This window comes from Leishmania donovani, chromosome 15 (assembly GCF_000227135.1).
Source record: "Leishmania donovani BPK282A1 complete genome, chromosome 15".
Classification (NCBI taxonomy): Eukaryota; Euglenozoa; class Kinetoplastea; order Trypanosomatida; family Trypanosomatidae; genus Leishmania; species Leishmania donovani.
Genome location: NC_018242.1, coordinates 533,780 through 558,317, shown reverse-complemented (window position 1 = coordinate 558,317; position 24,538 = coordinate 533,780). Strand labels below are relative to the sequence as shown.

At 63.0% G+C, this 24,538-nt stretch overlaps 9 protein-coding genes across 9 annotated transcripts; all 9 read left to right on the top strand.

Annotated features, from left to right (window-relative positions):
- Window positions 1-296: 296 nt before the first annotated feature.
- LDBPK_151410 (actin-related protein 3, putative arp3) lies at window positions 297-1,514 on the top strand (the record flags this gene model as incomplete). The annotated part of the gene is made up of 1 exon (XM_003859616.1): window positions 297-1,514. One exon carries the CDS (start codon window positions 297-299, stop codon window positions 1,512-1,514), a length of 1,218 nt encoding a protein of 405 aa, XP_003859664.1.
- Window positions 1,515-1,914: 400 nt separating this feature from the next.
- On the top strand, window positions 1,915-2,829 carry LDBPK_151400 (hypothetical protein, conserved; the record flags this gene model as incomplete). Its single annotated transcript, XM_003859615.1, has 1 exon — window positions 1,915-2,829. One exon carries the CDS (start codon window positions 1,915-1,917, stop codon window positions 2,827-2,829), a length of 915 nt encoding a protein of 304 aa, XP_003859663.1.
- Window positions 2,830-3,447: 618 nt separating this feature from the next.
- LDBPK_151390 (hypothetical protein, conserved) lies at window positions 3,448-5,562 on the top strand (the record flags this gene model as incomplete). Its single annotated transcript, XM_003859614.1, has 1 exon — window positions 3,448-5,562. One exon carries the CDS (start codon window positions 3,448-3,450, stop codon window positions 5,560-5,562), a length of 2,115 nt encoding a protein of 704 aa, XP_003859662.1.
- Window positions 5,563-6,218: 656 nt separating this feature from the next.
- LDBPK_151380 (hypothetical protein, conserved) lies at window positions 6,219-7,130 on the top strand (the record flags this gene model as incomplete). Its single annotated transcript, XM_003859613.1, has 1 exon — window positions 6,219-7,130. The coding sequence occupies one exon, from the start codon at window positions 6,219-6,221 to the stop codon at window positions 7,128-7,130; it is 912 nt and encodes a 303-aa protein (XP_003859661.1).
- Window positions 7,131-7,758: 628 nt separating this feature from the next.
- On the top strand, window positions 7,759-8,871 carry LDBPK_151370 (hypothetical protein; the record flags this gene model as incomplete). Its single annotated transcript, XM_003859612.1, has 1 exon — window positions 7,759-8,871. The coding sequence occupies one exon, from the start codon at window positions 7,759-7,761 to the stop codon at window positions 8,869-8,871; it is 1,113 nt and encodes a 370-aa protein (XP_003859660.1).
- Window positions 8,872-9,408: 537 nt separating this feature from the next.
- On the top strand, window positions 9,409-10,524 carry LDBPK_151360 (hypothetical protein, conserved; the record flags this gene model as incomplete). Its single annotated transcript, XM_003859611.1, has 1 exon — window positions 9,409-10,524. One exon carries the CDS (start codon window positions 9,409-9,411, stop codon window positions 10,522-10,524), a length of 1,116 nt encoding a protein of 371 aa, XP_003859659.1.
- Window positions 10,525-11,186: 662 nt separating this feature from the next.
- LDBPK_151350 (actin-like protein, putative) lies at window positions 11,187-12,509 on the top strand (the record flags this gene model as incomplete). Its single annotated transcript, XM_003859610.1, has 1 exon — window positions 11,187-12,509. The coding sequence occupies one exon, from the start codon at window positions 11,187-11,189 to the stop codon at window positions 12,507-12,509; it is 1,323 nt and encodes a 440-aa protein (XP_003859658.1).
- Window positions 12,510-15,975: 3,466 nt separating this feature from the next.
- LDBPK_151340 (hypothetical protein, conserved) lies at window positions 15,976-20,343 on the top strand (the record flags this gene model as incomplete). Its single annotated transcript, XM_003859609.1, has 1 exon — window positions 15,976-20,343. The coding sequence occupies one exon, from the start codon at window positions 15,976-15,978 to the stop codon at window positions 20,341-20,343; it is 4,368 nt and encodes a 1,455-aa protein (XP_003859657.1).
- A 908-nt stretch (window positions 20,344-21,251) lies between these two features.
- On the top strand, window positions 21,252-23,756 carry LDBPK_151330 (MGT1 magnesium transporter; the record flags this gene model as incomplete). The annotated part of the gene is made up of 1 exon (XM_003859608.1): window positions 21,252-23,756. The coding sequence occupies one exon, from the start codon at window positions 21,252-21,254 to the stop codon at window positions 23,754-23,756; it is 2,505 nt and encodes an 834-aa protein (XP_003859656.1).
- Between the last annotated feature and the right edge of the window lie 782 nt (window positions 23,757-24,538).

Here is a 24,538-nt window from a genome sequence, read left to right as displayed (position 1 = left end):
CCCGGGAGCGCCACGCGCTGCCGGGTGCCCCCACCCCACCCCGTCTCACCATGGCGTAGACACTCTAGGCTGGTGTCTAAAAAGGCTTGATATGGGGCACTCCTGCGTGTCGATGTGTAGCTACGCCAACCACACCCTCTGCTCCCTCTGTTTCTCCATCATTGTGGGCCTCTTCGCCGGTGCTGACGCCTCCGCCCAGTGGGGCACACGCGACACGGGGATGCGACAGCCTACCTTCGCTCTCCCCGCCATCATCACTAGCATCAAAGACTTTGTGTGAGATAAGAGGAGAGGTAATGGCGTGCAGCTCCTGCGCCGCTTCGGTGGTGGTGTGCGACATCGGCACGAGCACCACTCGTCTCGGCTACGCTGGCAACGCTGAGCCAACGTTTGCGTTGCCCACCGTATGTGCGTGGCGGGACCGCATGTCCGCTGAAACGTTCGCAGTTGGGGACGCAGCTGCCACGATGGTCGGGCCCGGAGTGCAGCGGCGCAGACCGCTAGAGCACGGGCTGGTGGTGGACTGGGATGTGATGGAGGAGTACTGGCGCCACCTCTTCAACCGCTACGCCTGCGTCGAGCCGCAAGATGTCGGTGTGCTGCTGACCGAGGCGGCCGTCACCCCGTACGAGCAGCGAGAGATGACAGCGGAGATTATGTTCGAGAGTTTCGGGGTGCCGCGACTGTGCATCGGCTCGCAGGCGCTCTTCGTGCTCAGCAGCGTTGGCGACGGGTGCGACACAGCTGTGGTGGTGGAGAGCGGCGCTGGCGTAACGCAGGTGGTGCCCATTGTGGCGGGTTACGCCGTGGCCGGCGCGGCGCGTCGTTTTCCTGTGGCGGGCCGGGACATCACGCAGTATGTTCTGAAGAGCCTGCGGGAGCACGAGCGGGGTATCGAGGCTGAGCAAGCGCTAGAGGTGGCGGAGCGGGTGAAAACGCGCTACGGCTACACGGCAGATGACATCGCGCGCGAGCTTGCGCGGGCGGAATCGAGCTTGCCTTCCTACGTGATCCATCACACGGAGCTACACTCGCGCACTGGGGCCCCATACTCTATCGACGTGGGCTACGAGAGATTCCTCGCACCGGAGACGATGTTTCAGCCAAATTTGCTCGCCGCACCGTCGGCTCTCACCGCCTCCGCGTGCGGCGGCCTACCCGCCGTGATCGACTCTGTTGTGTGGTCCTGCCCGATGGACGGCAGGCGGCCGCTGTACGCGAATGTCATCGTCTCTGGCGGCAACACGCGTTTCGCTCACTTTGCGAAGCGCCTGTATCACGGGCTGCAGCGTGCCTTGGATGAGCGTTCCGTCGGCGTCGGGCCCGCCCCGGGCAGCACTCTGGGCCGACAAGTCAAGTACGAGGTGAACGTGCGCGATCATTCACAGGCAACGCATGCCGTGTGGAGAGGGGCCAGCGCCTTCGCCGCCAGCCCAGAGTATGCGACGGCAGCCGTCGCGCGAGAGGCGTACATGGAGTGTGGCGCCTCCGTGATGCGCCAGCACCGCGTCTAGCGCAGCGGAGCACTCAGGCGGACGGGGACCTATGCATGCGCTTCGCTTCTGTGTTGGTGGTGCTTCGGGTTGCATATCTCTGTGTATGTGTGCGCACCGCAGTATCGGCTGTCGCGTCAACTCCCAGTCTTGTGTTGCCGCTGCTACATCCCCCCCCCTGCTCACCGGCAAGTGGGGCCGGAATTCGAAAAGCGCCAGTGCACGCGCGTGTGCCGATGCGCTCAACGGCGCTCTGGGGCACCGCATATTTGGCCACAGGTCTATGCGTCCCATCTGGCGATGGCACACCTCATACCTCCGTCGCTGTTGCGATGTCAGGAGGGAGCTTGACGTTGCTTTCCGACTCCAAACCTCTGCCCATGCTCCTCCACCCCTTCCGTTGGCTCACAAGCGTCCTCAGATGAAGCGGTGGCGGACAGCAAACCTGTTCACCCCAGCGGAGGTGCAGCACGCCTTTGCGGCGCTGCACCGGAATGCGGAAACTCTCTACGGTGTGTCCGGCACGAGCAGCCCACTCCGCCCCTTCGTTCGTCGACGTGGTGGCGCGCGTGGGCACCGCCGCGATCACATCGAGCTGCCGCTGCACCACATGTACGAGGCCAGCACTGTGTACGAGCAGTTGCCCGTCGAGGTGAGGCTGATATGTGGTGGCCTACACGAGGCCGCTCTCAGCTACGCGCAGGAAGCGCTGCGGGAGCGGGGCGTCTCCTCCGCCGCCCGCGACGAGATCCTCAGCAACTTGGGCCGGAACTCCGTGCTGCGGGTGCTACGGTACCCAGCAGGCTCTGGATGTCGACCACACGTTGATCCTGGCTTGTGCACTGCCTTACTCGTGGGGTCGGCAGGTGGCCTGGAGGTGAGCACAACCGACGCGGTGCTGACGCCCTTCGCGAGCCGGCCGGGGTGCAACACGGCTCATGTGACCTCCTCGCCAACATCCATGCGCGGTGAAGCGTCGAATATGCCGGGCACGCTTCCGCACTGGGAGCCGGTCCTGACCGCGCACACCGGAGCGGCCGTCGTCATGGCAGGAAATATGCTCGGGGCGGTGTCGGGAGGCGCTCTGCCCGGTGTGTTGCATCGGGTGCGGCGGGACTGGGTCGCCGAAATACCGCGGACAGATGGACAGCGCAGCCCATCTCTGCACGCCGCATGTGTCGTGGGTGGAGCGGATGCGGAAACGCACGCAGGCAGCGGGGTCTTCCGCTTCAACGTCATCGTCGAGCTGCGACCGGCATACGCGAAGCGCTGGTACACTGCGACGTCGGGGCAGCCGCCGTTGCCATCCGCTTCATCTCCGTCATCACTGGCATGAGGGGTGGAGGGAGAATGACGAGACGCACACGGGGCCAGTCGTCACCGTCTCTCTATCTGTTACGACATCCGACGTTCGCCTCACAGAGAGCCCAACGGCAGACAAGCATAGACATACGCGTACACGCATGACGTCACGCGCGCCTCGCCCCGATGATGTCGTATCGTTCGGTGGCACCGCTTGCACAACCTGCTCCCTTGCCCACCAGCTCCATGAGTAGCGGCGGGTCTTCACGCTTTCTCAGATCGCTCTAGCCGGCGCACATTTTTGGTGCCCTTTTCTTGTTTTAGTTTTTCAATGGAGAAGGGTGATGCTGTCAAGCCACACTCATCCGCGTGTGGCTGCCTCCCTCTCTCTCTCTGTTGAGCCCGACTCTCCTCTTCCCATCCCTCCCTCCTTTGTTTTTTTTCTCTGCCTGCCTGCCTTCCTGCGTGCGTGCGTAAGAAGCACGCCATTGCCACGCCCGCGTAGATCACCGCACTTCATCTCTCGCACACGTCCCTCCTCCCTTGTCGCCATCATCCGCGTCTTCCACCAGTGCTCTGTGCGTTGGCGTCACTACCAACAGCAGCGACAGCAGTGAGCATACACGCCGACACCTTCGCAGTACCCTCGCTCATGTCGCAGAGCACCCCGCTGACCTACGCCACTCTCTCTCGCCCGTCGCGCGACAGTGCCACAATTCAGCGCAGCGCTGTGCGTGCATCAGCCGCACATCAGCATCAGGCGCAGCAGAGTCCATCGATAGCCAGGCCCACCGATGGCGCGAGGTACACTGCAGAGGGCATCGCTGGTGCGTCGCTCTCGTCGCTGGACACGTGGACTGGGTTCCTCAGTTCACAGTGGGCCGAGACAGTGAAGGTGCAACTGTTGATGCCGTCCAGCGCGGCGCCTGTGATCCCTCCCTCCGGCGCCGACCTGATTAGCTCGCTGCACAGCGTTGTGTCTCGGCAGAACAAGGTGGTAGCGCAGCTGCAGGAGCGACTGGTGGCACAGCGGGCCAAGGAGGAGAATGACTGGGTGGCCAAGAAGCAACTCTCACAGTCCACCTCCGCCGAGGGAATGCCAGATTCTTCCAAGGATACCAAATATGAGGCGGCGGCCTCGGTCGATGATAGCGTCGCCGACAGTGCGGCTGAGAACACGCAGGTGTGCGTGCTGCTTTCTCACCTGCTGGAGCACGCGCGCTTCCTCTGGGCCAGAGCCGTCTCACAGCACTTCAGGGTTGCCGAGGTGCGGAAGTCCAGCTCTGGCAATGACACCCGGTCGCCCAAGAAGGTCACCGCTGGCGTCAACGCAGAGGCCGTCATGGAGGAGGAGCGCGTGGGGCTGCCACCCATCTCGCTGCTGTTCCGTTGTCTCGTGGACGGCATCAACTCTGAAGAAGCGCGGCAGGCCATCGTCACCGCTGGGGTGCTTCCAGCCTCCGCCTGGGACAGCGGCGTGCTGGGCGTTGATCAGTTGGGTATCCTCACGGTATTTGAGCGTCACGTGCAGGCGCTGCGCACCTTCCCCGGCATCGTCCCCCCGTTGGAGGCGCTGCGCGAGTACTTCGCCGAGCTGCACCCGCAACAGCTGAGCAAGTACTACCCAAGCGGGGCCCTCGACAGCACGTTAGAACTGGCGGAGACTCAGATGGATGCGTTCTTGCGTTTCGGCGACGAGACGGAGCAGATGGCCGCTCTCCTACGCGAGGGGCTTCACCCCTCCGTGCGCCGTCTCCTATACGCCCGTGCGCTGCAGGTGCCGTTGGTGGTAACAGACGGAAAGCCGATGTTTCTGGCGCAGGGGGAGCTCATGACGAACCACCTGCGCCACGGTCTCGCGCGCTACCTCACCTGTTCCTCCCGGCAGGCGCGCGACAAGGTGAAGCGGCGCTTCCACCATCACTACTCCTCGTCGAAGGAGGAGAACCGCGCGCGGCTGCTGCAGCGTCTCGCCCTGGACGATATGTTCATCAGCGTCGGCGACAGCGACAAGTATTTTGTGTACACCGACGACGTGGAGGTGCTGTCAACGGCGATGGTGGTGGATCGCAGTCTGCCAGACCCGAAGATGGTGCAAGCGCTGAAGCAGTTGGGCAGACCAGGGGATGCGCTTGACAGCTACGTGACGTACCTGCAGTATCCTGAGAAAAATCTCGTCCACCAGAAGGCGTTGCCCTGCGGCGTTGCTCCTTTGGAGGGGTTCACCCTCCTGCTGGGTGCCCTCTGCAACGTGACGAGCGACACGGTCGAGCAGTACGAGCTGGCGGCAGCGATCGTGGCGCAGCTGTGGAGTCGGCTGCAGGGCCCCACACCCGAACTCTTTCAGTGCTGTTTGATCTTCGAGAGCCTCGTGCAGCAGCTGGCACTGCCGGCCGTCCTGCACGCAACGCGCGATCTGCAGTACCCGCCGCTCGTGCTGGCGATGCGGTGGATGCTGACGGGCTTCGCAGACCTCCTCGATGCCTTCGAAGTGCTGTCCTTCTGGGATCTGGTGCTGTCCTACCACATGCGTGAGATGCACCGCCGCAGTCCCCTGTCGTTGCCCACTGGCCTCGCCAACGCCGCCCCGCATGATACCAGCACTCCTTGCGCTCTGTGGCTGCTGCCCATGTACGCGGCAGCGATCTTTGTGATGCGGGCCCCACTCGTGGAGGCCTGCAGAACGGCGGCCGAAGTGGACGTGGTGTTCGCCACAGGCCACCAACTGCGCACCCGCTCCCTCTTGCAGGGGCTACTCTTTGGTTGACGACTGCGGCGACGGCAACAGCGCGCGTGCCTAAGCGTGCGCACACGCCCCCTTCCCTCCCTCGCTCCAGCTCTCCCTCCTTTCCAAAGGCCGCGTGATGGTGATGACGACTACCGCCTTGCCTCTGCAGTGCCATCCACTTGATGGACGCGCACAGCAACTCTCCTACGAGACGCACGCATAAGCGCATTCACGCGCGCGCCTCCGCTGCTGTACGTGAGCTCGTCCCCCATGCTAGGGCGCATGTGCGGGTGTCTTGGCGCTCTCCTGCCGCTCGCCCCTTCGCCCTCCCCCCTCCCTGTGTCCCTCCCGCCACCGTCCTGCCCGCCTCTTCCCTCTTTTCTCTACGCATTTGATGGCGCGTGTCCCCCTTGCGTTGACGTGGTGATGACCCCGACGGGAGGGGGCTCCTTACACCTCCCGTTGATGTCTCTGATGGGGGGGGAGCACTGCTGGACGCGGCTTTGGTGCTGGTGTGTGTGTGTGGTGTCCCCCACTCCACCTATGTCGGATGTGCACCCTCGTCGCACAGTCTTCACTCATATCTGACACCCCCTCGCTCGTGAGCTGTCAGCGAAAGACGAACGCACGCACAGCCATAGAGGAGGGACGCGACATCGTCTCGCGCAGAGCTGCAGGTGCACGGAACGCTTTCAATGGTGTCGGCGTCTCCGCCGCAGCGCGACCGCGGCTCGCCGCCAACGCCACCACTGCCCGAGCCGCAAGACGTCGATGCCCCGGCCGCCAGCACCGTCCAGGCTCTGCGGCAGGCAGTCGAGGCGCAGGAGGCCCATGTACGTCTCCTGCGCGCGCGCCAAGCAGCGAGAGAGGCGCTGCTGCGCCACACTCGGCGATTACTGGCGGCCAACGACTCGATCGAGTCGCCTGGCTCGGTGGAGCAACTTGTGCGTCAGGTGGAGACGAGTCTCCAGAAACTTCAGCAGGCCCACAGTGAGGCTGCTGCACCGGCAGCGACCGCGGGAGACGATGTGGCGCCGACTTCCGCGCCGTCACTGACACCCCAGAATGCCGCTGGCGATGCCGACGCTAGCGCCGATCCGCTGGCTCGCATCTTTCACAGCGGCGTGGAGGCGCAGCTGGCTGCGGTCGCCGAGCCACCGCACACTCTTCCGGCGTCGACGCTCGCATCACGCTCATCGATGGCGAAGAGAAAGAAGGAGGCTGACGAATCCGGCTTGACGAACGCCGGGAGCACCACCTCCTCGCCACCGGATGTGCCGTTCCCGCCGAGGAGTACTGCGATGACCGCCCTTCTCGCCGTGTCCGCTTCTCGGCAGGAGGCCGGCCACGCCGCGATGCTCGCTGCCCTCAGCGCCCTCGAGCTTCCTTTCATGAGCAACAGCGGCGCGACTGAGGCGGGCCGCGACGTCCACAACGCAGAGCCAGCCTGGCTGCGTCAAGTGGACGGTGACGGTGCCAACGACGACGACTCGGCGCCTGAGGAGCAGCAGCAAGAGAAGTATGGAAATCGCGGCGATATCGCCTCCTCTGATTACAGTGACGACTTTGAGTGCGGCAGCAGCACCAGCAGCGGTGCCGATGATTGAAAACCGCCAACTGGGAGGCCGAGTTGGCAGCCCCCTCCTTCTCCCTCCTCTCTGCCGGCGAACGTCGGCGCTGGCAGTGGGCGTGAAGGAAGTCGCTTGTGTTGCTTGTTGGAATCCTTTGGTTGCCATCGCTGAAGCCCCCTTGTTGTGGAAGGCACACAAGCGACGCAGAACAGAATGCTGAAGGTCCGAGCGTGGATAGGAGGCGAAACGGGAGGGCGAGCACACGGTGTGCTGCCCCACCGTGGGCGTCATGCCGCGGCCAAGACAGGGTAGGTGACAGCGAGAGACGCATGTTGGCGTACGAGGGCAGCTGCAACTCGAGCCCGAGACGTGGGCGTGTATCACCGCCTCTGCGCGGCTGTAGTTATCGATCACACCACCGCCTCGCCTCGCCATGCTCACAGAAGATTCCTGCAAGCCTACCAACACCCTGCTCCCCTCCCCCTCACGCACTCCTCCCACCTTCCTGTTCGCATTGCCTGCAATGGCAATACTGACGCGTGAGTGCGCGTGTGCTTCACCGTAAAAACGATGTAATCACCTTTCCCGAACCAAGGGCCCTGCGGTGAGCTACGCCGCGTATCTCACAGACGTGCGCATACCTACACAGAGACGTAAGACGACTATGCGCAGCAGCGGCCCCGCCCCCGCCCTCATGCATCGCCCTGCCGCTCGTCTGCCGGTGCACTTTCTGGTCGACATTGACCACACGCTAGTGCATCCCATCTACAGGCATGTAGCGGGCGACAACTCGGACACCACGAGGTGCAGCAGCGCTTCACTGCCGCCAGCGAGTGCGCGGGGGTGGTGGCCGCTGAACTACGTTGGCGGCCGCGTCACTCACGTGCAGCTTCGGCCTCATGTTGTACCATTCCTGTCACACGTGCTGCTGGATCGCTCGCTGGACACCAGCGAGACGCAGGTGCATGTGTCCCTTTACACGCGTCAGAGCGCCGCCTACTGCGCCGCCATTGCGTATCAGGTGCTGCTGCCAGCCCTCGCACAGTCCAAGGGCGAGCCGTTGCACGAGTTTCGCCATCAGGAAGTCTTTCACGAACTCTTCGGTGGGGAACACTGTGTGCGAGGCAGGTTTGAGGCAATGCATTGGCTGAACCCATCCCCTGGCTTCCTATCTGAGGGCAGCCCCGCTGATCAGCGGCAGCTAGGGGAAGCCACAGCATCCCTCGAGTGGCGCAAGACGATCTTCGTGTTGCCCAGCCCCCTCACCACGTTGCTCGTCGATGATCACTGCGTGAACTTCCGCGTCACGGAACTGAGCACCGGCCATGGGGTGCTGGTCCCGCCGTACTACGCCGACGCAGTGGCATGTGCAGCAGATGATTGCTTTCGCGTGCCGCCGACTGGCAGCCTCTGCGATGTCATCGGCATGGATCTTGACAGAAGAGGTGGCTGCATCTCGAGCGGGCGTGCGATGCTCGGCCGCGTAGACGTCGACGACGTCGTTGTGCGTTTGCTAGACGTGCTGGAGGCCTTTGTGCAGTGCTGCCACTCCCATCGCTCTGCCATCGAGGCAATGCACGGCGGCTCTGCAGGCATGTCTAGCCCTGACGAGCGAACACCTTGTGCAGCGTGCAAGTCGGCAGGAACGCCGCGTCCGCCGGTGGATGCAGCGCTGAGCAACTTCAACTTCTTCGAACGCTCGCCGCTCTACCGACGACAGTGGAACGCGTTCCACGCCCACCGCGCGGACTTCCTGCACAGCTACTTCGCCGGTTGATGCCCACTTTCTTTGCCTCCACACACACACACACACACAGACACACACCTGCGTGTGAGGGTGCCTCTCTAGTAGCGCTGCTGTGCCGATTTGTTGTATGGGGGCGCGTCGCCGTATGCCACCGCCCTGCGTTGGTCTTTGGGGCAGTGTCGTTGCCGCTGCTTTGCCATCCGACCCTCTGCTCTTTCCTCTGCTGCACACGTCAGCTTCGCTGTAAGACCTCGAAGAGACGCCGTTCTCGTGTGCCCTGCATCACTGGAAACGCATCAACTCGTCTACAGGGCACACCTCAGGTAGACGTCTTTACGCGCTCGTTGTCCGCACGTCGATTGTCTTCTTCCTGTGCCTCGACTCTCCCTCTCTTGCCCCTTCTCTCGCAGCCTTCGCCGCTACTCACGCCAACGTGCACACAAGCTTGGATTGCAGCACACGCGCAGACGTACGCCGTCACGCCTATCCGCAGCTGAGTCTCTGCACCTCGGCTCCCCGCACCGCCGCCCCGTTTTCTCCGAGCATTCGCGCGAGCACGAAAAAGAAATGCCATCGCTGAACAACAACACAATTCGCGAAGACGTCGTCTTCAAGCGGCGCGTGAAAGATGTACTGCTGCGCCACGGCGGCACTGGTGGCTTAGTGAAGGTCCTCATCGACTTCAACGCACGCGAGGCGGTCGCCGCTCGTCAGCAGCGCCAAACGACAAGCACCGACTCCGGATCCTCGTGCACGGATGTCGGCCTCAGTCACGCGCAACTCCTGCTCTTTCTGCAGGACTACGGCGTTGAGCTGACCCCTTTCGAGGCTGCGTATCTGTGCCGCGCCTTCGACGACCACGGCTCCGGCTTCATCAGCGGCGAAACCTTTACGCGGCATCTCACCGGCCTCAACGAGCGTCGGCTGCGCGCCGTCAAGAAGGCGTGGCAATCCCTGGAGAAGCGCAACGGCGCGGGTGGGAATGTCTCGCGTGAACTCCTTCTCTCCACGTTTGCAGCGGTGGCGGCCGGGAGAGCATATGCTGCGGCAGGCGACCTGGGAAGCCCTGCAGACGGTGCTGCCCACGACATGGTTGCCATGACCTCCTTCTCGCCTCCTGTGGGAGGCGCGCTGCAGTCGACCTTCGGCGGTGCTGACGGAGTCCGTGAGCATCTAAAGGAGGCATACATGACCTCGATGATGGACCGCAGGGGCGGCTTTATGGCGAAAACCAACGCTGCCGCTGGCGGTGCCGACGGTGAATCTGGCGAGGCAGCAGACCGTGTCTCGTACGCTGAGTACCTTGCCTTCTACGCCGGCGTCAGCCCACAGTTTGCTACGGACGAGGCCTTCGTCACGCATGTGCTGCAGTCGTGGGCTGCTGACGACGCGACGCGTCCAGCGTTGGACGAAACGGCGCGCGAGTGGGGTCCGGACGGCGACCCACTCGCGCTAGACGGCCCTCGCTACGTGAAGGATGCACTGAATCTGGAGCTGGGCGTCTCCTCCAAGTCCTACAACTACAGCCACCTGCAGCGCGAACACCCCTACGTGGAGCCGCTGCCGCCGCTCAACAGACCCGACATCATGGCAACGACGATGCAGCAAACGTACGTCCCCTTCGACAAGGCAGAGCAGATGCTGGCCGACCCGCTGGTGACGCGGCGCGGCCAGTCGAAGTGAACCACTCTCGAGGGCAAAGAAGCAGCGCGGCGCACATACGCCAAAGCCCCGACTCGCGCCCCCTCCGTCTGAAGCTGCGTCTCTCTTTCTCGCCCTCCTGTGATGCATTTCCGCTGTACAGTATTCCACCCCCACCCCCGAAACCGCCAGCCACCACCGCGACCCATCAACGACATCGTGAGTGCCACGTCCGTGTCTGTCGGCCTGTGCCACTGTGTATATGGTGGCCGTCTCTCTGCCTGTCTGTCTGTCTCGCCTTATGCTCTCTGAGCCGTTGCGTTCACGAAGAGAGAGGCAGAGGGCGCCAGCAATGCACGCGCGGCCCTGGGTCCGCGCACCATCCGCCGGCGCGTCTGCTGACGCTGCCAATGTTGCGGCCGCTCCCGCTCTCGGCGTGGGCTCCTCGCACAGCGTTTCGTGCGCTCCTGCATCCCATGTGGGTCTCTGCTCTAGGCTCGCCCCTGCACTTCCAATGAACGGAACTGTCGCGATGTGTGCCCCCCCCTCCCGTCGCCGCAGCGGTCCGCCGCCCCTCAAAGTCGCTTCCATTCGCTCCCGCCCGCCGCCGAGGCACACAAGCGTGCCCGTACACAGAAGCTGAAAACCCTCACAAGCGGAGATTTAGAGACAAGTGTCAAGCATCGATCGCAGCAGCAGCCGACATGAACATACCCCTCAACACGGTCAAGGTGCTGCGCAATGTGCCTCTTCCTGATGAGGCGAGCGTGCTCCACACGAACGCCGCGGTGCTGGACATGGGCAGTCACACGACGCGGCTCGGGTTTGCAGGGGACACGGTGCCGCGCATGCGGCAGCGCACATGCGTCGTGAAGGGCAAAGCAACCTTCTCGGACGCCTGTGATGTGCTGGACCACGTCGATGACCCCGCCGCTGCGACGACGGTGCTGGAGAACGGCGTCATTGTAGACTGGGAGGGGTACGAGGAGCTCCTGAGCCGCGTCGCCCGGATACTGGACCTCGAGAACGTAGAGAACAGCACCCCGCTGCTGGTAACGGAGAAGGCGCTCGTGCCTACGCATCAGCGGCAGAAGATCGCCGAGGTCCTCTTCGAGACCCACCACGTCGTCGCCACCAGCTTTGCCTTGAGCCCGGTGCTGTCCCTCTACGCGTCCGGGCTGGGCACCGGCTTAGCCGTGGAACTGGGCCACGATCAGAGCCACGTCGCGCCAGTCTTCCAAGGGCTTTCGCTGTTTCACGCAACGCACTGCCTCGACGTTGGCGGCGCGGACCTCACCCGGCACTTCACCTCTCTCATGTCTGGCGTAGCGACCACGCACGTGTCGGTGCTGGGGAGCATGACACCAACACAGCGAGAAAGCATGTGGGAATACATCAAGGAGCGCCACTGCACCGTGGCCGAGGACGCGCAGGCCTTTTCTGAGATCAGCCGTGTCGGCATTGGGATGGGCAGCCCCAGCAATGGCTCGCCGCCGGGAAGCCCGCACGGCGAAGAGGATCGGTACCGGGAGGAGTGCGTACTGCCCGACGGCACCGCTCTGCCCATCAGCGGCGCCGCTCGGTTCATCCCCGGCGAATGCTACTTCCAGCCATCCCTTTCCCCGGCGCTGCAGCAACTGCGCGACCAGTCCACCGTTGTCGATGAGGTGTTGCTGCGCACGACACAAACGCCAGTGTCTATCCCCGAGCTAGTCGTGGACGCCATGCAGCGCTGCGATCATGACCTGCTGCCCACGTTCGCTTCCCATATCGTCGTTAGCGGCGGTGCCTCGCTGTTGCGCGGACTGACGCAGCGCGTGGAGTCTGACGTGCAAACCTGCCTGGCCAGCACCGGCGGCATCCACAGCGTCGGTAGCGCACGCGTGTACGCGGATGTCGAGCGGCGCGATGCCGCCTTTGTGGGTGGCTCTATCTGGGCATCGCTGCCGGCGGCGCAGGCGTTGTGGGTGACGAAGGCCGACTACAACGAGGTGGGATCCATGGCTGTGGTGCGCAGCTGCTTTTAAGCTCTTTATCGACGATCCGACACCGCAGACCCCGAGGAGCGAGAGAAGCGGCTTTGGTCCTTGTGGTCTCTCTGTGTGAGCTCCTTCGTTGGTGTACTGCTGCTGCTGCTGTGTGCACGCTTGTTTCCTTGTTTGTGTGCCCTCCCGCCTTCTGTCGATGTATAAGAGACAACGAAGGTGGGGGCGAATCGCAAGAAAAGTGGCAGATCGGATCCGTGCAGCTCGCCTTTGCAGCAGTCTAGCTACACCCCACTCGTGCCTGTGTGTGCCACCAGCGGGCGCAGCGACATCGTTCCGGGCAGCCCTCATTCCTCCCTCCAGAAAAGACGGCGACGAAAACGTCTCATGTACAGTGTGTGTGTGTGTGGGGGGCTCCCGAGACTGCGGCAACTCGACTCGTCTAGCAACGCTCTCACGCGTGTGTGGCACGACGGTGTAACACCGTGGTATGAGCGCGTGCGTTCTCCACTGAACGCCCGAAGGACGTCAATTGCCGCCATCCCTTGTGCCACACGAACGCCAACAACAGCAGCGAACACAAGAAAGACCGCATGCGCCTGCAAGAAGTCGCACCGAGAGGCAGCAGCGAGGCTGGCCTTCTCTCTGTGTGGCGGGGAGGGGGAGGGGTATATTCCCGAGCTGCTTGCTCACGGGCTACCCCCTCTCCCAAGCTGTCCCACGCGCAAAGGCGAAGGACGGAAAACTTCTCTTTGCTGTCGCCACCGACGCACGGATAGAAGCAACGGCTGCATGTGTGTATGCGCGTCAGCGGGGCGGGGAGCGCGGCCGCGCCCAGAAAAGCGCCAGTGAGACCGTGCTGCCGCACAGCGAACTGCGATGCTGCACTTCTCAGTCTCTTCCGTCTCTCTCTCTTCATGACTGCACCGCCCTCGCCATGATGTCTGTCGTATTCCTTCCTCATCCTTCTTACTCCACCCCACCCCCACCCCCACCCTCACCATCTCTCTCTCTGTTGCTCTGCGCATCCGCTCCGCTGTCGGAGCCGCTGCTCTTCAGGACCCTGGAATAGCAATCCACAGCCAGCAAGAACCACAAGCACCAAATCGCCAGTCGTTATAAGCAGGCAAGGCAAAACACAGGCATACGGTAACACCTCCCTCTCTCTCTCGCACGCCGGCACACAGACACTCGCTCGCGCGCTCTCGCAGCACCTCATTCTTCATTTTTTTTGTCCCCGCGCAGGCGCGGGCGAACGCGCACACAGAAACGATCAGAAGAGGCAGAGGCTCCTCTCCTCCCCGCTTGCGATCTACAGCCTTTCCTCATCCCCCTCCCCCCATCTACACCGCTTTCTTCTTCGGCCTCAGACGCACACAGACGCATACACCACCTACTCTTTGTTTTCGTTTTTTCCTCCTTTTGTTTGCCCTTCTTTCTCCCTATCATTGAGATCCACCCACCATACCTCCCACACACACACACACACACACCTCCCTCCCTCCCCCTCCCCCTCCCCCATCCCTGCGCGCAGAAACCCCAACACGCACGGTTCTCTTCTGTCTTAATATTTTCTCTAGAAAAGACTTCGGTTACATTCTCTCTCTTGGTGTGTTGTGTTGCGTTGCTTTTCGCTTCTCGTGCCGCCATCCTTTGCTTGTTGGTGCTCCGTCTCTCCCTCGTTGTGCTGGTGTGCGTGCGCGTTGCCCACTCCCCCCCTCCCCTCCTTCGGCTTGCCTGTCTGTTTGTTTGTTCGTTCGCGTCTCTGTGCCACGTCATCGCGGTTGTTACGCATCATCACCAGCCCCGTCATTATTAACACTGTCACCCCCCCCCTAACTCCCACCCTTCTCCCCCTCTATCACTGCTTCCCCCCCCCCTCCTCCTCCCTCCCTCCCTTTTCTTCTACGTATTTGCTGTCCCACCCTCCCACTCTGTCTGTCCCCGTCTTTCGCTTGTGCTCGTGTCTTCGCGGTCGCCATCTCTCTTTCGCCTGTGCCTGTGCCTGTGCCTCTTAGCGCACTGCTGGCAGCGTTCACTTACGTCTCTCTCTTGTGCTTGGGCTTTTTGCTTTCGGTGTTTGGGCGGCGTCTGCCAAAAAAGGGGGGAAACACGCGTCGTCGCCTCCCGCTGTTGTCTCGTCGCTCTTCTCCTTCCTGGGGCTCTTTGCTTAGCTTTCTGTGCTTCTCGACCTCCCGCTGTCCCTCCTGTGCGTGCGTGGGGCGTCACCGAGTAGAAAGGGGTGCGTGCTTGGCTCGGCACGTGCGTCTCTGTGTTGAGGACAGGTGTGGCACGTGCATCTCCGTGTTCATGTATACATTCCCTGTGTCTTCATCTTCCATTCTTTTTGGCTTTTCCTATTAGTGCCGACGTTTCCACCGTCGCTGCGGTTGAGGGTGGAGCGGTCGTCCCGCCAACCAGCATCTGCCTTGCCCGAAACGGTTCGTTCGCGTTGCGTGTGTGTGGCTCTTCGTCGGTCGGTCGGTCGCCTCTCGCTCTGTGCACCTTCGCGCTCCTTCCTTCAGCTGTGGCGTGTTGTCTGTTCCTCTCGTCGAAGGCCAACACCGGCCAACGCCGAAAAACTCGCCATCTAAGACGAACCGACGAAGGCGCTCAGACACACACTGCATCGAGAGAGTGAGCAGAGGGGGTCTGCTGTCCTTCTCTAGCACTTCGCTTACAGAGCCGCCACCCCCTTCTCTCCCTGCACAACACAGCATTTCTTAGCTCGAGTGAGGTGGTTACCGCTCTCGAGCGTCCCGCGTACTCGCAGGCAGCACGTACACACAGTGGCCAGAGGAGCTGCCGCAACCGGCCACCACACCCGCGTGCACTCTCCGCTTGTTTATTTTTATTTTTATTTTTTTTGTTCGGAGAGGGTCGAGAGTAGGGCGTTTGCTTTTCGCTCGCGTTGCATCTTCGCAACACGCAGCGCTGCTGTTTTTCGAAGTGCCGAGCAGAGAAGCGGCAGGAAGAGAATCAGAGTCGCTCAAGTTGGGTTGCTCGGTTCAGGTCCTTTGTTTGTGTTGATCATTACAGATTCTACGCAGAGGCAGACGCACAGACCAGCGCACCAGGCGTACACGCATCTCTTTGTGTGGTTGCATACATACATGCTTTGGTGTGCGTGTGTGTGGTAGTGACGTGCTTGAGCGTTCTTCTCGTCTCGTTCCTCTCGCGCTCCTCTCTTCGTGCGTGTGCGTGTGCGTGTGCGTCTGGATGCGCACGGCGCGCGCCGATTCCTGCCCGCTTGGCTCCTCGTGCTTTGGTCTCCCTTCCTTTGCTCTTGCGTTGTTGTTTCGGGCCTGTGCACGGCGGCACTCGTGCGCCGCTCTTCTCTAAATCGCCTGCTCGGCTGTATTTCTCCGGCCCTGCACCCGCGCCCACCCCCACCCCCTCTATCCACATAAGGCACGGCTTCGACGTATCCCCACAGCTTATCGTCACGCCTTGCCTACCGAGGCGCGATTCGAGGGCACACACACACACACACACACACGCGTAAACCATGGAGCACGCAGGTCGTGGTGTGCTGTTGCCAGCGCGGCGGTGCAGCTCGGTGCCGAGGAATCTGGAGGGATCACGCAGCAGTCCGAGCTCTTTCTACGCCTTCCCGTCCACCCTCAACGACATCCTGTTCGGTCCCCGGCAGCGCCTCACCAAGTACGCAGACGGCATGCAGGCCTTGCCGTACGCCAGCTCAGCACCCACTATCGAGGAGGCGGAGGTCGCCGCTGCCGGTCCACGCGCCGACGCACGAGTAGAAGACGCGGCCGCTGCAGCAGCCACCGAGGCCGTCAAGTCGCGCTCCCGGGAAGCAACAGAGAAGCAGGCGGCAAAGGAAGAGGTCGTGACGGTGGCACCGGCCGAGCAGGAAGCCGCCAACAAACCTCTCGAAGAGGACTTTGCTGCCGCCGTGGTTGTTGCTCCAGCGGAGACTGAGAGCGCGGCGACAGCGCAGATAGGGGCGGACGCGCCGGACGACGCTGCAGCGCCCACTGCAGCCGACGAGGCTGAAAGCGCGGCAAAGGAAGAGGAGGGAGGTAAAACAGACGCTTCGCTCGACTACGTTGCCGATGAGGCACCGTCACGTAGCTTCGCAGTCGTCACCGCTGACGAGGCGGAGAAGGACACTGCCACAAAGGATGACGCTGCTGCTGCTCCTGCTGCGGAAGTAGTAAGCAGTGCCGGCAGGGCCGACGGGAAGACAGTGCCCGAGGCGGCTGCAGCAGAGCAGGAGGAGGGATGTGAGACCGCTGGGGAAGCACAGAGGTCGTCCGATGCCGCCACGAGGGTAGGCGCGGAAGAGCGGGAGACCGCCGCGGTGCCGCAAAACTACGGCCGGGATGAGGCGACGGCGGTGGCAGCGGAGCCGAGTGCTGCGCCAGAGGACGAGCCGCCGGCGGTGCCACCGCAGCTGCGCACCACGTGTGAGATGGTGGCCTTTGATGCGGCGCATATCGCCGCGTGGATGATGGAGTACCGCCATGAGACGGCGCACGTCCCTCCCGGGGTGCAGCGCTTCGTGCACGAGTTCAACGAGCGAGCGGCCAAGTTTACGCCGCTGCGGATGGGCGGCACGAGCCCGACTCCGAGTGCCATAGGAGCTGCCGCAAAGAAGGGGAAGAAGGGCAGCCTAAGTCTCAGCTCCGTCGGCAGCTCGAAGACTGGGATCGGCGCGCTGGCAGACCTGCCCAGCCGGGACGGCGGCGGGTTCGGCTCCTCTGCTGCCCTGCGCACCGGCACCAGCGTCGCAGCGAAGAAGTCGAATGCGCTGGAGGCGCTCGGTGATGTGTGGGAGGGCCGCCAGGAGGCACCGATCTCGCTGGCGCAGGGCTCGCTGCGCCGCCGGGGTCTGTTCGGCGAAGTGGAGAAGAAGAAGATCCACCACATGGTGGTGGCGGTGCTGAACAAGGTGACCACCGACCCGGTCAAGTTTCGCGAAGTCAAGAACGAGCTGCTTCGCCTACCCATCCCAGAGGCAAACGCGGAGCAGATGACGAAGATCGTGGACGCCTTCTTCACCAAGGCGGTGCGGGAGCAGCACTTCAGCCACAGCTACGCCGACCTCATCGCGGCCCTCTGCAAGGTGCCGCAAGGACAGCACATCGTCGGTGACAAGACACAGAGCCTTGAGTACCGTCTGCGCATGGCTTTGTTGAAGCGCTGCCAGGCCGAGTTTCTGCAGAGCATCCGAGCTGAGGAGACGGACGCGTCCAGTCCGACGACGATGTCGACGGCGGCGGACGACGTGTCCTCCCCGCTGACGTCCGCCATCGAAGGCGCTCAGGCGATTGGCGGCGAGACGGAGAAGGAGCGTCGCGACCGCATGTGTGGCAACGTCCGATTCGTGTGCGAGCTGTTCCTGCGCGATATCGTCGCCGCTTCTGTTATTTCCGTCATCTTCCGCATCTGCTGTCTCGGCTCCGAGTTCGGAGAGTTTGCCGTGCCGCCGTCGTACACACCAACGGAGTCGCAGGTGGACGAGATTATCACCGTCGTAAAGACCGCCAAGAAGCGCTACTTTGTACACTCCGCAGAGGGGCGCCGGATGCTGCCGCAGCTGCTGAGCCAGCTGGAGTACTGGGTGAAGCACTATGCCATCAGCCGCTGCCGCTTCGTGCTCATGTCTACGGTCGATGACCTGCGGGCCATGCTGCCCAAGGAGCCGGCCTCGCCGATGATGAGTGGTACGCCGAGTGTGGCGGCTTTCGTGACGCCTCAGCTGACGCACATCTCGCCGACGCAGTCACCGCCGCCTTGCGACGTCTCTGAGCAGGGGGTGGTCTCCGCAGTCTCACCCGCCCCGCTGTCGGTTACAGCGGCGTTGCCAGTAGTCACTGCGGCAGACGCGAGCGGGCAGCTGTCGATGAGCTCCACGATGGTGGGTGGGCAGCCTCTGCCAGCGCCACGCAGTAAGCAGGTGGGCAGTGTGAGTCTTAGCGACTCAGCCGGCTCGATCAACGGCATGGCCGCCACCGAGTCTCCTGTTACTGGCGCCATCACACGCCCCACCGTCACGCTAACGTCGCGGTCAACTCTTCAGCACGTGCGCCCTGAGGCTATCGCGAAGCTGATGGCGGCCTTCTCCAGTGGCCAATGCAGCGCCGATGAGGTGGCCGTGCAGCTCTTCGACACGTACGGCAATGTGCTGCCGGCCCTCGGGGCGTGGATGGACCGCTGTCTCTCCGTTGTCAAGGAAGAGAAGACACGCAAGCAGACCGGCGCCGTGCTTGTCGCCTGCGTAGAGCAGCTGACGGCGCACACGAACGCGAGCAGCGAGGAGGCGGCGGAGACGGTGGCGATGTGTCGCGAGCAGCTGCACGAGGCCGCCATGGAGGCCCTGCAGCGTGCCATCGAAGGTAAGCTCTACGAGGACCTCCACGTCTTCCAGTTCTGGGCGCAACTCGTCCTGTCCGACCACGCGCGTGTCGTCTACGACGAAGAGCTCCTGAACGAGGGCCTCGAGCTGCTCGTGTACACCGCTCCACCCGCCGTGCGCAGCTACCTCGTCGAAGTAGGAAAATACATGACACATGTGCTCGTCGCCCCGGAAAAGCTGCCGTGGCAGGCGTCGACGGAGGCGCAGTGCTTCGTGCGGTACCGACCGCTGCTTGTGCTGCACAGTCTCGTGATGTCCGGCGGCCCCAGCGAGGCGCAGGCGCTGCTCGATAACATCGTCGGCTTCAGCGACGTGCGACAGCAGTCGCTGGAGTTGCGGCTCTACCACGCCTTCCGCACCGGCTCACCTTCACGAGAAGTCATCTTCGAGCAGCTGCGCACGTCACCTCGGACGACGAGCCGCGACTCGACGCTTGCTGCGGAGGTGCTTAGCGCGCTTCTCATCGCAGAGCTGTGCTCCAACGGTGATGCTCTCGTGGAGGACAGCATGGACCTCCTTCAAATCACCGTCGACGGCGTGGCACGCGCGGAACGCGAGATCGCCGTTGTGACCGAGGTCTACGAGATTCTCCGCTACACGCCTCGCCCCATGACGATGTCGGCCGCAGCCCGAGTGCTGCGCAAGTTTGTGTGCATGCACATTGTGTCCGACGAGACGATGGAGCGGGCAGATCGCTTTTACGAGGCGGAGCGCGATGGTGCCATCGAGAAACCAACCCAAGAGGGCGGCCACGCGCTGGCTGCACCGCCGAGCGCCGAGTACCCGCGTATCATGGATCGCCGCGGCACCGATGACATCCTGCTCAGCGGCAGCATTTCTATGCGCTCCGTGAACGGTGCAGTGGCTACGAATAGCAACGGCAACGGCAACAACGGTGGCGGCGTTGGCGGGGGAACGGGGTCTGTGGATGGATTGCAGAGCTCCAACGCCAGCAGCTTCGGTGAGTTCCGCCCCCGCGACAGCCACCCACCGCGCCGCGATGCAGACAGCGAGCACACCAGCAGCCGCCACTCGGAGCGGCAGCTGTCACCACGGCGGAGCAACCAGAGCAACGGCTCCTTCCAGACAGCACGCGGCGACGGGGGCAGCAGCAAGCGACTGTACCGCAACTCCTACAAGAACCGTCGCCGCAGCCAAGGAGAGGGCGGAAACGAGCGGCACTCCAGGGCAGGGGGCAGCAAAGACGAATCGCTGCAGCAGCAGCCTACAGGGTCGTTGTCGACGTCATCGAACTACGCTAGTAGTCACGATGGCAGCCGCCACGGCGGTGGGGGTCGCTACGACCGTCAGCACGGCGGCTCGCGCTCCGGGCGAGGCAGCGGCCACTTTGACCGTGGCCGCGGCGGTAGTGGTGGTAGCCGCGGCAACGGCACCGCACTTCATCGAGGGGGTGGCGGCGGTGGCAATGGTCGCGGCATTTTGCGCGAGGACTCGCGTCGAGGCACCGGCGGTGGCGGTGGCAAGGCTGAGTAATGGTGCGGATCTGAGTCGATGTATTTTGGTGCTGGTGGGGAACGTAAGGTTTGCAAAGTCTGGCCGTTGGGCTCTAGCTTCTTCTTTCGTAACTCGTGCTGCAGCTGTCTCCCTCGGCGTTGCGTCTTGCAGCTGCATTGAAGCCACGCACACACACACACACACACGCAGAGACGCGGCTGTAGCGAGAGCGCTGAGCTCCAGTGCGTGTGTATGTGTGTGTGTAGCAGCTCGCAGCTTTACAAGTAATCGAAGTGACGACGCCACAGAGTTCAACCGTCGCATGAACAGTTGTGTGTGTGTGTGTGTGCGTGTGTGTGCGTGCGTGTGTGTGTGTGTGTGTGCGTGTGTGTGCGTGTGTGTGTGCACCGTTGAGCATTGCCGCACCCCCGTCCCCTTGCCCCTTTTCGTCTCGCTGTGCGGGCGAGAAGCGAAAGGCGGACCCGTGAACGCGCGTCACGGCGTGCCCGTCAGCGTCGTCGCGACTTCGTGTAGCGCAGCGTGCGCTTGTCCGTTTCTTTGTCTGCATAAGTTTGAACGCACACGCACGCGCGGCTCCACCTGAACAGATATGCGGCCCTCTCCGCATTCGCGTCCTTCTCACGCCCCACACCCCCTCCCCATTCTCAAAAAAGAATTCGCCGCAAGCACACCCCACACACATATAATACGCCAATCTCAAGCGGCGCACCACTTTGCAGAAGGCCCGGTGCCGACGGTCTTCTTCTCGGCCTCACCTCTATTTACTACTCGCCGACGCTGGCCGGAGGCCTGCGCGTCCTTCATAATCAGGGAAAGCCTGAGGGGCTTCGCCGCGCGGCGTGCGTGCACACCACACTGCTGTGGCTGCTCTTACAAGAAGAGAGAGAGGGTCCTTGTGTGAATCAGCGCACCCGGCGCGCGGCCTCATGTCATCTAACGCCTCAACGGAGACTCCGGCGTCGTTACGGGCAGAGGAGGTTACCATGACGTCGCCGGATCGGCTGACGAACCTTGGCACCTCCACCTTCCTCACCCCGCCCTCCGTCGAGCACCCTAGCGCGGCGAGCGAGCTGGGGTCCAGCCATGCGCCACTACCGCCACGTGTGCAGAACCTCGCTAACGTCGTGGTGCCGCTCGCCTCCGCGGAGGCTCGCGTGAGCAATGCGCATTCCTACGCGCGGCGGCCACTCGAGATTGTGGAGTCGATCAGGGGTTTGCACGAACTGCATCAGAAGGGCGGGCTCACCAGGGAGGAGTTCGCTCAAGCGAAGCAGCAGATCCTGGACTCGGCCGCGTCCTCGGCGTCCACGTACAAGAGCAAGTCAAAGCGGTCACGCGGGCGCCGCCACCGTCGCCGTGGTCGCCGTTCGCGCAACAGCTCGCGCTCGGCCTCTACGTCGACTTGCACGCGGCCGTCCCGCGATGCCCGCTCGCGCGCCACCACTGGTGTTGACCCCAGGAGTGCCAGCCACCGCCCCAGCCGTTCCTCGTCATCGTCGAAGTCATCGTCGTCGTCGTCGTCGTCGTCGAGCAATCGCTTCATCATTGTGCCGCGCTCCAACGTGTGGCGCACCCTCAACGACCCGATCGAGGAGGGCTTGCTCGGCCACCACTTGACAGAGGGCCACCATTTGCGAGTCGCATACAACGATGCGCCGCGGCTCGTGCGCTCCCCGCTGCTGAGCAGGGGGGGCGCTGTCGTAGGATTTGGCAGCCGTGAGAGAGGGGGGCAAGAGGAGTGCTGCGCCGGCGCTCACGGGCGGCACGGCTACCAGGAGGTTCCTTCTGAAGACCCTCTCACAAGCAACTTGGCGAGTGGCGCAGCGGTGCCGACGCCAACGCTAGCCACTGCAGCAGACACCAAAGACGGCCCCTTCGCGTCCCCCAGCGGCAGCGCTATCGGCGCCGCGACCGCAGCGACGGGCAGCAGCGTCGCCCGCTACGCCACCTCCGCCACCGTTCCCGACGGCCGCGGCAAGGCCAAGTATGGTGCCTTCTTGCACCGGGACGATGGAGCTCGCGCCGGCGGTCCGGCACCGCACATTCATGCGGTACTCAACAAGGAGGATGTTGTGTGTATCCAATACTTCAACAGCCGCGGCGGCTCTGGCAATCACTTCCGCGACGTCGAGCTGCACACCTCCCAACTCCGTGACCCGATCTTCGTTCACAAGGGACAGTCGCAGGTCATTCCAGCCAAGCCGCGTACCTCAGTGACCAAGCCTGGCCACGACGAGCCGGTCATGATGGCGATGCCGACCCGAGACTCGCAGGTCTTCCAGCTGGCGGAGATGACGCTGGAGGAGCGCCGCGCCTGGGAGGAGATGACGACGACGCACTCCTCCTCCTCCAAGTCCCGCAGAGCCAAGTCTTCGTACTTTGAGCAGAGCTTCAACTGGTATTGGGTGGACGTGACGGGCAGAGACGCCAGCCGGCAACAGTACAACGCGACACTGCGCTACCTAACCAACCGCTTCAAGTTGTGCGAGTCGTTCCTCGTCGACCGCGATCACACGCTGGTGCTGCCGCAGGTTTGCGAGTCGCCCATCTACGCTGGCCAGTACCTGCTCAACCTGCGTGTGGCGACCGAAAAGATCGCCATCTCCGACGACAGCGTGATGGAGCTGACGAATCGGTGGATTATCGTTGTGGACCTGAAGCAGCACATCGTCATTACCCTGCACCGCGTCGACACGCACAGCATGGCGAACCTGCGCTCACAGTGGAAGAGGGTCATCGAGAACAGCAACGTATCCTTCCAGGAGTTCCTACTCAAGATCATCGACGACGCCATCTACACGTACCACCTCAGCCTCGACGTGCACACGGCGCTCCTTGAAAAGTGCGAAGCGAAGCTGTTCGTGGAGAAGCCGGCCGTGACGACGCCGGAGGTGTCCGGCCACTACATCGATAAGCGGATTCTGCACCACTTCGCCGGCAGCTCGCGGTCGCCGTTTCTGCGCCGGCTGCTGGACGAGCAGGACCGCTCGCCGATGAACAAGGGGGAGATGAACAGCTTCCTGCACCACCTGCACCGTCGCACGAGCGTGCAGCACCGGATGATCAACGTCACCCAGGCAGTTCTGGCCAAGGCGTTCACGAAGCTGCGGCTGTGCTCGCGTGAGATGGCGGGGCAGATGTGTGCGTCCTGCATTGAGATCAGCGACCGCGCTCTGGAGGTGCGGGATGACGCCAAGACTCTGCTGAACCTGCACATCTCCCTGCAGAGCTTCCGCACCACTGAGCTGATGGCCGTGCTGACGCGCGTGACGATGCTCTTTACACCGGTGACGTTCCTGGCTGGCGTGTATGGCATGAACTTCCAGAAGAACTTTCCGGAGCTGACGTGGGACTACGGCTACGCCTTCTTTTGGACCCTGTGCATCATCTTGGTCATCGCCATGCATGTCCTCTTTGTGCGCGAGCACTGAGGCGCCGGCGCGTTTTCTAGGCGTGCGGGAGGGGAGGGCGGACCCGTTCAACGGATGAACTGCAGCCCCAGCCACCACCACCCCTCTAACTCTGCTTTTCTTTGGTGTCCTCTGCGGACAGCCACCGCGCCTCTGTGGATGTATGCGCGCGCGCGTGGATGGGATTGCACTTGGCTGTCTGCGTGCGTGTGTGCGCCTCTCTATATCGATTTCTTGCCGCTTGGCTCAATGGTGCGCCGCGTCTAACGGGGTGTCGGTGTATGCTTTGGTGCTGGTAAAAGGGTGGTGTGGTGACGTGGGGAGGATCACAGGAAGAATGACGCCGGAGATTGCTCAACCCGAGCGCCATGACCCTCCACGCCCGCAGCTGCTGTTGGTGCTGCCAGTGTGTCCTGTCGCCGTTCTTGTCCCCATCGATTTATCGGTCTCACGGTGCATTCCGCCTTAATCACCCTCCCCACCCGTCGACCCTCGCTGCGTCTCTGTGGCGCGCTCCCCCTCCGTCTCGCCCCCTCCCCCTCTCCCGTTTTTTCCTCGTAGGTGTGTGCGGCTGTGCTCCTGGTGAAACGGGGTGGGGTGGGGGCACCCGGCAGCGCGTGGCGCTCCCGGGGGGGTCATCCGTGCACCCCAACTCTGTCTCTGGGGAGGAAGCCCAGCAGCGCCCCCTCCTCTCCCTCCTATATCCCTGCCAGTGCGGGACCGCTTCTCCTGGTGACAGGGTCAAGCACCTACAACGTAGGGAGGTCAGAGTAAGATGGCGCTGCGGATGGCGGCCGTCAGGT